The 12037-nt window shown below is 41.5% G+C and overlaps 1 protein-coding gene across 6 annotated transcripts in view; it reads left to right on the top strand.

Moving 5' to 3' along the window:
* Positions 1-12037, top strand: part of TSEN2 (tRNA splicing endonuclease subunit 2) — a 60018-nt gene that overhangs the window by 10397 nt on the left and 37584 nt on the right. For all 6 annotated transcript variants that reach the window (XR_012011535.1, XR_012011537.1, XR_012011536.1 and 3 more), the window contains 3 exons: positions 3535-3571; positions 9249-9786; positions 11121-11198. Coding sequence is in view for 3 of the 6 variants with exons in the window: in XM_072785083.1 (XP_072641184.1) it covers positions 3535-3571; positions 9249-9786; positions 11121-11198 (653 nt within the window). In the remaining 3 variants the exon portion in view is untranslated. The remainder of the gene's footprint in view (positions 1-3534; positions 3572-9248; positions 9787-11120; positions 11199-12037) is intronic.

The following is a 12037-nucleotide window of genomic DNA, read 5'->3' as shown; positions in this document are numbered from 1 at the left end:
CTGGACTCACTGGACTCACTACTGTCTGGTTGTCAAATGGCTGGTCTAGGATGGTCTCAGCTGGGATGAGGGGCAGGGGACACAATGTTTATCAACTGGGGTGAGGGATGGGGGGCATCATGTGTATCAACTGGGATGAGGGGTGGGAGGGCACCATGTGTTTTATCTTTGGCAGGCTAGCCCAGTTATGTTCTCATGGTTTTGGTGGAGGGTCACAAGCAAGCCCCAGTGTGCCACTGCTTTTCAGGCCTCTGATTACAGGGTTTGCTATTATTCCAACTGGTCTAACATCAAGGTGTTTGGCAGATGGAAGACCTGAAGAATTGGGGCCATCAGTGCAATCTGCCCTATACTCAAAGGAAGAATGGCAAAATAATCTTCACATTGCTTTCAGCCATTATTTTATAGGTGTTACCATTGGTACTGTTATTCTGAGACTGTGGTATGTATATTGTGTGAAAAACAAATGATTAATTATGTTGGTATGGTTGAGAGCCAAGATTTTCACATGAAACATCTATATCAGAAAGCAAAGGAGCTTATCAAAAACTGCTAGGCTTATTTCAAAAGAAGATATGCAGGCCAAAGATGGAAACATTTGAGCATCAATAAGAATAATAATATAGGGGCGCCCAGACGGCTCAGTCAGTTAAGTGTCCAACTCTGATTCTCTCTCCCTTAAAATAAAAAAAAATAAAAAAAATAAAAATCCAGTCATTGGTAATAATATCCCTGAAAGGGATATTTATCCTGGTTCATGCTGATATATGCCAGAAGAAATTCCTGGTTTACCTGTGGAGGATCACCATTTTGGAAATTGGTAAACATGAACTGGTTCTCGGGGTAAACTGAATAGTGAGGGACTCCTCTTTATGGATTCCTGCTAATAAACTAAGAAGGAATAATAAGAATGTCACCATCTTGAGTCCTCTGATAAAGCATTGTTCACCAATGGTGTTGATAACATACAAAGAGACAACATTTTTTTTGTCTTGGAAACACACAGTACCACCCATGAAGTAGGCTGCCCAGAATATTGAGCCTGAATCTGATCAAGCCTATAGTTGCACCAATTTACAGGAAACCAGGTCAAAGAATGTATTAAGCCAGTGCTGCTTAAAAGTAGTGAGGACTTACAAGATAAGTCCTTTGTACCAGAATGGAAATAGATCCCATACTTCTTAGCTATTTATCTCTGGCTTTCTTCTCCATGAAAATATGGCTGTGAAAATAAGGTGAGCTGAACTAAGCAGTGTGCTAGGTGAGACTCGTAAAGAGTGAGACAGTACTTGGTACAAGCCCTTCTTGGACCATCCACAAGCAGTTCTGAGGGCAGACCAGGAGGCAGTTGTATAGGACAGAAACCCGTTGCTTCAATAAATGAATTACAGGGAAGAAAATCATGGTGGGGAAACAAATATTAATCAACTTCAGATATATCAATCAGTTGTAATATAAGAGCCTTATATAGATTTTGAGTCAGACTTTCCAAAAAAGAAAAAAATTCAGACAATGCATAGGTTTGGATGAGGCTAAGGAATTAATTTTTAAAAGTGATAAGGGTATCACAATTTCTTTTTTGGGGGGTTAATAATTTCTTTTAGGTAAGCTCTATGTCCAATGTGAAACTTAAACTCACAACCCCAAGATGAAGAGTTGCATGCTCTACCAACTGAGCCAACCAGGCACTCCCCCGCCCCATTTTTTAGACAACTGTTTTTTATATTTTTAAAGAAGAGTCTTTAAAGAAATACATAATTAACTACTTAGCGATGCTGTGATAGAATGTGAGGGATCTTTTTCAAAATCATCTGGGGACGAGGGGAGTGAGCAGAAGAACAGAGAAAGCAAGATTGGCCATGAGTTGTTAAAGTTGAGGGATGGCAACATGGGAATTTATTATACTATTCTCTTTACTTTTGTATGTCTGAAAATTTTTTTGTAATGCATGTTTCAAAAAGAGTGGAAAAAAAATAGCATGCTGACCCCTACCACCAGCTTTATCAGTTACTAATATTTGGTCAGAAACAGAAAGATTTCAAATAGTATATTGATCTTAACAATTGAGAATCTTTTTCTTATCTGTATAGTAACTAAATTTTGGAGAATAACAAAAATTTGAAGGAAATGAATTTATGCCAAGGAAATAGAAATTTAACTTGTGGACTGCCCTGAAGAAGTAAATCTCAAATGTCCATTTTAGGATGTTCTTCAAAATTCTGGCTTCAGCCTCATCTTCCACCTTCTCTATCCACTTTCTTCTACTTATTGGCACTATAGCCACCTTGGGCTGCTTGCCATTCCATGAACCTGCCATGGATTTACTCTCTCTCAGCCTCTCCATGGCTTCCCCTGCCTGTTTTCCCCTGGTCTGCCTGGTGAACTCATTCATTCTTCAGAGCCCTGCTCAACTTCTCCTCTTCCATGATGTTTTTTTACTAAGCCTTTCAGGCAAAGCTAGCTAGTCCTTTCATAACCCTTTACTTGGTCATATATCAGCTTGGGTTAGAATCAGTCATTTCTGATCTATCTGCCCAACTAGACTGAGTGTCTCTAGAAGAAGGGATTTACTTTATTACTTCTGTATCCAGTGCTTGGCACAAAGACGGCTGTCAGTAAAACTAGCTAAATTATCATTTTTGTTAAATTACCAGAGGGAGGGAGGTCATGACAGAGAAAACTGACAAATTCCTGAGGAGGTAGAAATCTTTGAACTTTTAGGGTTTTTAAAGCTGATGATCATCTATTCTAAGCCTTTAATGTGCTGGGAAGAAAGCTGAGTTTGGGTAAGGAGAAAGGAGTTGCCCAAAGGCAGAGTCAGAGAGGATGAACCTACACAATCAAATGATCAGTAAATAAATAACATTGTAGGTGGAAAGGTTCAACCAGCCAGATGCCCAGACCTCCCAGGTCCACACCCAGAACCAACACTGCCATGAAATTGTGGGTACATGTGGGGTGCTTTCACTAACGATGTCTTAAGAAGGGACACCTGGGTGGCTCAGGTTGTGACCCCAGAGTCCTGGGATCGAGTCCCACATTGGGCTGTCCAGGGAGTCTGCTTCTCCCTCTGCCTATGTCTCTGCCTCTCTGTGTGTGTCTCTCATGAATAAATAAATAAAATCTTTAAAAAAAAAAAAAAGATGCCTTATGGAGCACGGAAAAATGGGGATAAAATGCCTCAACATTCTCATCTGAAAGTGGAGGGCATATACATTCAGAGGTGGCAGAGGGGTTTCCTCTTGCATGCCATTGCTGCCATGCTACAGTGTTAGATTGAGAACGATTTCAGGGTCACATCTGGGCATAGCAAGAGTACTGAGATCAGTCAACATTGCCTTCTGATGGGTTCAGGGGGTAGGTTCGTGAAGTAATGGCATATAAAGCACGCCCTTGCTAGTTGGGCAGGATCAGTCAGCCTTCTAAGATGTGTGATTTTGTGATTCTTGAAATTTCTTTGTCTTTTCTGGATTTTCAGTGGGTTTTTTCCCTTTAAGGAAAATTTGTCTGAACAGAACTTCTTTATTGTTACAGATATGAAGACAGACATGCCTATAATCACGTCAACAAAGTAAGTCATGGTGACCTTGGCTTAATTATGGCTTAAATCAGATCTGTTTGTAGATAACCTTTTCCAATGTGATAATGCACACCTTTTTTTTTTTTTTGATAGTAGATTTGTCCTTGAAAATTATGTCTGAATTTTATGTGGATCAAATCATTTGAAATGTACTGTTTATTTTTTAAATAATCCTAGGTCAAATCCTTTGCCACTTGAATTCCTTCCAAAATACAATTACCCTGTAATGTGTATGTCTTTAAGTGCTAAAGTGCTTACGCATAGATCTAAAACTGGCCTCCTGCCCAGTCTTCTTTCCTCCCTCTACACTTGAAGGGTGAGAGAAAGGCTTTTGCAGAGGCTCTTCCTCATCCACTCATACGGTCACAAATCCTTCCTTTCTTTGCATTCTTCCTATTTCCCAGAACTTTTCTCCCTCTCTCCTGAAGCACACACACTGCCTGGCTGTTGCTGCCCATCCCACGATCCAGCTTACATGTCACTCTCCTGGAGGTTTTCTCATTACCATTACCCTCCCTTGGTTGGGGTCGTTCTTCTGGTTCCCACACAGTCTGCCTTGGCGCCCCTCACCGTGCCGCCCATCATACTAGACTGTCAGTTCCTGGAGAGCAGGGACCATGCCTGATTCTTCTCTGCAGCCCCAACACTTAGTGGTCCCTTGGTAGGATTTTGTGGACTAAACATTCATGCATTTAAATCCTCATTGTCGGGACACCTGGGTGGCTCAGTGGTTGAGCATCTGCCTTCAGCCCAGGGCATTATCCTGGAGACCCAGGATCGAGTCCCACGTTGGGATCCCTGAATGGAGCCTGCTTCTCCCTCTGCCTGTGTCTCTGCCTCTTTCTGTGTGTCTCTCATGAATAAAGAATTTAAATCTTTTAAATAAATAAATAAAATCCTCCTTGTCCTGAGGGGCAGCTCAAGTTGCAACTCTTCTCTAAACCTTCTAAAAATATTGAAGCCCACATGGTTTTTCATCTTGTTTCTAGCACATACTGGCAGAATCTGACAGCTCCTCTTTGCTCCCGTGGCCAGAGAAGTGGCCAGGGGCAGTGACACCAGGGAGATCTCAGTGGCTGCTCTGGCTATACCTGCAGGCTGGATGTGGGGGTGTGGGGGGGACCTGCTAAGCCCACATCCCAGGAGGAGCTGAAGTAAAGCTGCAGTCTACACCAGGACTCAGAAACCACAGAAGCCTGCCCCTCAGAACTGAACCCTGATCCAGCTGGCAGTGGACATGACTTGATGTCAAGCCAGTCTTGAGTATGTGAGGTTCTGGATAGGGGAAGATTATCACCTGCTTGTGGTTATCCCTTTGTAAGTTCTACAGTAATAATATTGCAAGCATTTTATTGATCTTTGTTATTAGTTCCCCAGGGATACCATAGCTTAAAAGAGCAGAAATTTATTCTCATACTTCTGGAGACTAGAAGTCCAAAATCAAGGTGTCAGCAGGGCGGTGCTCCCTCAGAAGGTTCTAGGAGAGGATCCTTCCATCTTCCCTGTCTTAGCTTCTGGTGGTAGCCAACAATCTTTGGCCTTCCTTGGCTTGTAGCTGCATCTTTCCTGGCTCTTCCTGTCATCACATGGAGGTCCCCCTTGTGCATACCTGTGTGCCTCTGTCCACATTTCCCTCTTCTTCCAACAAGGAAACGAATCAGTATGATTTCATCTTAATTTAGTTACATCTGCAAAGACCCTGTTTCCAGAGAAGTTTACATTCAAAGGTGCCAGGGGTTAGGATGTAACCATACCTGACAGTTCTGTCAGAAAATTATGCCCCCCTAGTCAATACTTGATTAATTATTTGGCCATAATAATTGCAGTCACAATCTAAATTGTTAAATGTTGAAAGAAATGGGCTCATTTTTCAGGTTAATTCTCCAGCTTAAGTACATGTTTTAATTATTTCTCTACTATTCCCTCTGAAACTCTGATCCCTTTCTTAAGTGAATTCACTCTGGCCTTTTTCCAACAGTAGTTGTCCTTAGATGATGAGAAATTTCCATGTAATATTTTCTGGGGGTGAGCATCAGGACCTTCAAGTGACGCCCTATGTGATGCATGTAGGTTGTGTCCTTGAAGGGCCACCCATGAGGGAGGTAGTCTCCCCTCCTATTTGTAGTCCTTTATTCAGCCAACATCTATTGCAGGTGCCTGTGTGTCAAGCATTGGGTACATGCTGCAGATACAAGAAGAGGAAAAGATTTCATCTCTTTTCTCGAGGGATTTACAGTCTAATGGAGGAGGAAGAGGAGTAAATAATTGCACTCTTTGGTAATAAATATTATAGTGAGATATTGCTGATATCATCATCATAGCCAACAGTACTGGTTGGTCCAACAGTACTAGTTACTAGTCTATGTTCTTTACCTGATCATCTCAGTTCATCTTCTCAAGAACCCTTTGAGGTAGGTGTAGTCATTTCTATCTCATACATGAGGAACCTAGAAGTGGCTTGTCCAAAATTATTTCCTCTCAGACCAGGCAGTTCAGCTCCAGAGCCTCCAAGGAATTGACACATAGTGAGAACAATAACATGGTTGTACATGCTGGCATTTATTGGACATATCCCATGTACAAGGTCCTGTACTAATAACAGGATTATCTCCTAAAGTCCTCATCTCACCCCTAAAGGTGGTTAGTTGACAGGTGAGAAAATGCAGCCCGAGAGGTTATGTAACTTGCACAAGAGCAGTACTTGGACCAAAGCCAACTGACCCAAAACTGTTTTGCTGTGAGTTTCCAATGATAAATAGGCATTAATCAGTAGGTGATAGAGAAAGGTGTTCACCATGCAAGGGGAGGAGGTATGTTCAGGGGCATAGAAACAGAAGAAACAGGCGTATTCAGATGGTACACCGTTCTGTAATCTGGTGGCCCTGAAGTGGGTCTTCTTTTCACCAGTCTCACTGCTGCTTCTAATCATAGCCACCACCTTTTCCTCCTGCCACTCTCTGCCTTATGTTTCCTGACTTTTACTTTTCACTTTTCTCTTCCTGCTGCTTCTCCAGCAGTGTCTGTGGTTAATCGCAGCAGGACTTGGCCTTTTAAGGCATTGCCAGCCAATGAGAAGACACCTGCTCTGTGACTCATATGCCATATGTCTCAGTCATTTGTGTATCTGGCTGTTTTCATTATGAGTCCTACTCAGAGGCTTTCTTCACATGCTTTTGCAGCCATGGTTTGAGCTTCCATAAAATGAACATCTGGCCTCTTGCAGAAGAGCAAAAAGAGATGGTGATGCTAAGTGATTTAGCTCAGAATCTCACAGAAGAGCCAACTCCAGAACCCAGATCTGGTGCAGCACTCATCCCCACAAGGCTGCCCCCGTTCTCGAAGAGCAGTTAATTAAAGTGTACATTTCCATTCATTAAAAATGTTATTTGTATTTTTTAATGTAATATGTATAAGTCAAAATGATCTTTTAAGTCTCCACCTAAAAAGCCCATAATCATATAAGTGACAAATATTTATCGAGTACTTTCTATGTGCTGAGCATTGTCCACGTATTGTCTCCTTTAATCCTTATAACAACTCCTTGAAGTTAGTATGGTTACTCCTGGTTTACAGATGAGGAACTGAGCCTTAACAAGGGTTGTGTAGCTAATATAATAACCTGGTGAAATGAGAGTTTGAACTCCTATCTGCCTTGACTGCCCTGTTGCAGAGTAAAGCAGTGGCCTTTGTGGGCTCTTTCTCTCTCTCAGATCTTTTGCTTAAAGGGATAATTGTTGAACCTTTCATTCAGTGGTTCTTTCACATATTTTGAGTCAAGGAATTTTTTTTTAAAGATTTTATTTATTTATTCATGAAAGACACACAGAGAGAGGCAGAGACACAGGCAGAGGGAGAAGCAGGCTCTATGCAGGGAGCCCGATACGGTACTCAATCCTGGGACTCCAGGATCATGCCCTGGGCTGAAGGCAGGCGCCAAACCGCTGAGCCACCCAGGCATCCCGAGTCAAGGAATTTGATGAAAGTTGTGGATCCCTTCTCTGGAAAGGTACATATTGACATAAAAATTTGTGTTCAAATAAAGGAGATTCATAGATCCATGAAGCCTGGAAAACCAGTGTGTAGGTGGTATGAAGAGCAAAGATTGTTTTTCAATCTCTCAAATAAAAGTTTTTTTCTTTTTCAAGATTTTATTTATTTATGAGAGAGACAGAGAGGCAGAGACATAAGCAGAGGGAGAAGCAGGCTCCTTGCGGGGAACCTGACGCAGGACTTGATCCTAGGACCCCAAGGATCACAACCTGAGCCAAAGGCAGATGCTCAACCCCTGAGCCACCCAGTCACCCTCAAATGAAAGTTCTTTTAAATGTATGCAACAGTGGCCATACTTTTCATACAGGCAAGGAGACACCCTGCCATTCTGAGCAGCTCCATTTTTTATTGTGATTATTAAGGTAATAACCCCTTCATGCAGTAATAATCTTAATGTACTCATCTTATGGTTGGGGGAAAGCACAAAGAAGTTAAATCATTGGCTTTGTCACATCACAAGTGACAGAGTCAGGCTGAACCTGAAATGTGCAATACACATTCATGCATACAGTCAGGTGTGAGAGTAGCCTTGCTAGGTTTTACTCTTTAAATCTAAGATACAATTCCAAATATATAGGAAGGTGTGCTCATCCTTATGTAGGATAGACAGGGTGTGGCCAGCTTGGAGATTCTTCTGAGGAATCAGGGTTAAGCAACCACAAATCTTAAATATAGCAGAGGCCAGCCGCCTCATTCAATTGCATGTGAGATGTTGCAGTTTATAAACTATGACATATTCAGTCACCCACATACAAAGCAAAATACTCAAGATGAGGAGTAAAATTATCTGTCTTCCCACAAACCATGCTGTCAAAGCTAACAGCTGTAGGTAGAGGCAAAAAGTGCTTGAGTTTCACATTGCCTTTAGCTCTTGCACTGAAGAGATTTCCAGTATGGTAGCCTGACACTGCGTGGAGGCGTGTTCCAGTGGCATTGTCACATGGTGACATCTATTGTCTTGTGACTTTTTGTAACTTGAGAAGTCATGCCTTTGTATTTGAAGAGCAAAGCAAATATTCCTCATCAAACTATATTTTGAAAATTATTATGAGAAAAGGCCCTTTCTGCTCGGATGCTTGGCAATATTATAGCACATAATCATTTCTTGCCATATGCAGTGGAGACCTTAGTAGTTACTGTGAAAAATGTTGGCTGAAATTCTCATTTTTCATCCCAATACTGAACAAAGGCTCTTTATGTTATGAATGGGATATTTTTTTGAAAATGTGATATCCAAAATTGAGAATAATGTAAAAGAAGTCCTGACAAAGGATGGCCATATTATCTTTGTGTTTACCTAAATCATTTGGCCCACCTGTTTTAAATTATATAAATATTCGTACTTTGTCAAACCAGGGTCAAAGTTGGTTTTTTTGTTTTTTTTTTTCAAATTAAGGTTAAGTGAAGCTCTAATAACAAACACAAAAGTAACAAACATGCTTATTGTAGAACAGTCAGAAAACACATAAAAGTATAACAAAAGCATATACATATAGCCCACTACTGAGAAAAACTGCTATAAACATTTTGGCATACTACCTACCCATCTTTTCTGCAAGCTCTGTTTTCTTTTGAATATTAAAAGTCAAGTGTTGCTGACAGTATTTTCATTTTGCAGGTATCAGCATAGTGTAGAATGGGCCACAAAGCTCATGCAAAGACAGGGGCAGGATGAGAGTACAGTGCGTAAAATCCTCCAGGATTACACAAAACCACTTGAGCATTCTGGTATAAAAAGGAATGAAGAAGGTCAGCGGCATGACGAGCTGAACTCTGGAACAGTTTCCAAAATGGAAGGTACCACAGATAGAGAGGAACTTTCCATGATGAATGGGGACTCGGGTAAGTCTGTTGGCATGGAGGGTCCCAGCAAGCCATCAGACCACCAGCAGCAGGGCTCTGGGCCTGACCCACTCACTCCAGATGGCCTGGATGAATCTGTGGTAGAGGGTGCCACACTGCAACACTGCCCTCTGCCTCAAATTCACTGTGGCAAAGATGATGGTCTCCTCCTCACACCTGGGGACACTCAGCCTGGGGACGGGAGCCAGCAAGCAGATCTCTGTGCCAGAAAGAGAGGGCCTGGTGATGAGTACGTGCTGGTGGAGGAAGATGTGTATGATGTGAGCGAGCAGGAATGTGCCCCAAATGAAGAAGTAAGTATAGCCAACCCTTGAACAACATGAGTTCAAGCTGAATGGGTCCACTTATACATGAATTTGTCTTTTTTTTTTTTTTTTTAGCAAATAGTACAATACTGTAAATGTGTTTTCTCTGCCGTATGATTTTCTTAGTATTTTTTCTCTAGCTTTATTGTAAGAATATAGCATTTAATACTTATATAAAATACGTGATAATTAGCTGTTTCTATTATTGGTAAGGCTTCTGGTCAACAGTAGGCTTATTAGTAAAGTTTTGGGGGAGTCAAAAGTTATACACAGATTTTCTGTGGTGCCCCTGATCTTTGCATCGTTCAAGGATAAACTGAAGAAAATTAGTCGCTTCCTCCAGAGCCATCTGTTTCTGGCCCCTAGCAGATGTGGCCTAACCAGGATGTTCCTTACTCAGAACTGGTAACAGGCTCATATTAAGTGCCCAGGGTATGTGAGAGTGGTGAGACCCTCAGAGGGAACCAGTGGATGCTGGCTCCCAGCTCCATAGTTGTGAGGTCTATTTCTACTAAAACCTCTAAGTTTGTGAATAACTTAACTTTTTAAAAATGTGTAAATTAAAGCAGGTACAATGGTATTCTTTCCCGCAGCATCTGGGTGATTCAGTCACTTAAGCATCTGCCTTTGCCTCAGGTCACGATCTCAGGGTCCTGGGATTGAGCCTCACGATCAGGTTCCCTGGTTATGCATACATGTGTGTGCCCCCCCCCCTTTCTCTCAAATAAATAAAATATTTAAGAAATAATATTCTTTCCCTTGGGTGGGAGAAAAAGAAATGCTGTGGTAATTGCACATAGTCTTAAATAGAGCTGTAGTGGAAAGGTCTCCAATATGAAAGTCAGCACGGGAGCACAGGCAGGATCAGGAGCCACTCCACTGAGGGATGTTCAGTCAGAGACAGTTGCCCTAGAATTATCTGCAATAGCTAAAAATGAGAAAATCTAATGGTCAAGTAGTATGTGAAACATGAGTTTGAAGAAATAGTGTCTAGCCTTTAGATTGGGGTTTATGAAGCCCTAATGAAGAACCTAGGCCCACACTTGTTAGATGCAAGAGGGTGAAAAGAAGTATATAAATTCCACCAACAAAAGGATCACAACTGTGGGGAAAAATTCATGGGGAACAGAAAGAAAATGTTGATAGTAGAAACTAAAACTTCTGTTTCCACATAATTATAAAAAAATACGTTTTTAACAGTATTAATCCAATAAATGTGAATCTGGGAAATTTATAAGAAAAATGTGTGTTTTAAAATGCAGTCTGCTCTGTGTAACGTGTAGCGCTTCCATTGGTTCTGTATGTATTTTATTTCTTTGCAGTTGGCACCCAAAAAGAGATTAGTATGCAGAAGAAATCCATATAGGATCTTGGAGTATTTGCAACTCAGCCTAGAAGAGGTATGTTTCCTGCATGTTACCTTCTCAGCCTGTGGTCTCAGGGCCCAGGCAACCAATAAGGCGGTCCAGTTGTAAATGAGTTCTCTATGTATTTTAGTAAGTGAGTATTTAGTAACTGAACATTACAAATTGGTATTGAAATGACCATAGGCAACTTCCAAAGCAGGCCTGCCTAAATTACACTTCTTAGCCTTCATTTCATCAAGCCTAAGATTTTAGGGGGAGCCTTCCTGTATCATGGTTTATATACCATACCACTCACCCATTTAAAGTATATAGTTCATGGTTTTTAGTATATTCATGGATGTCACCAGCTTTTTTTTTTTTTTTTTTTTTTTTTTTAAGATTTTATCTATTTATTCATGAGAGACACACACAGAGAGAGGCAGAGACACAGGCAGAGGGAGAAGCAGGCTCCATGCAGGGAGCCCGATGTGGGACTCGATCCCGGGTCTCCAGGATCAGGCCTGGGCTGAAGGCGGCGCTAAACCACTGAGCCACCAGGGCTCCCTGTCACCAGCTTTTAAAGCTATGATGCATGCTTCAAGTCATGTCATGACTGCTAATTACATAAGTGGATTCCAGATATTTCCTTCTGCCAAATTACTCATACATGTTCTCTCAGTGCAACAGCAGCATTCCCAAAAGTTGGCTAAAAGTGACTTTCTAAAACTGCATCATAAATTTTCCCTCTGATTTAGAGTTCTTCTGTCCCGTGTTCATGTGTCAGCCCCTCCTCCTTTGCTTATGTTTATATGATACACAGAAATGTCCTTTCTGCCCTTGAGAATCGCACCCCTTCCTCATGCTCCTTCTCCAGAGGTGCTCCTGCCTGTCAT

The sequence above is a fragment of the Canis lupus genome, chromosome 19 (genome assembly GCF_048164855.1).
Source record: "Canis lupus baileyi chromosome 19, mCanLup2.hap1, whole genome shotgun sequence".
Classification (NCBI taxonomy): domain Eukaryota; kingdom Metazoa; phylum Chordata; class Mammalia; order Carnivora; family Canidae; genus Canis; species Canis lupus.
This window is presented reverse-complemented; position numbering and strand designations above follow the sequence as displayed.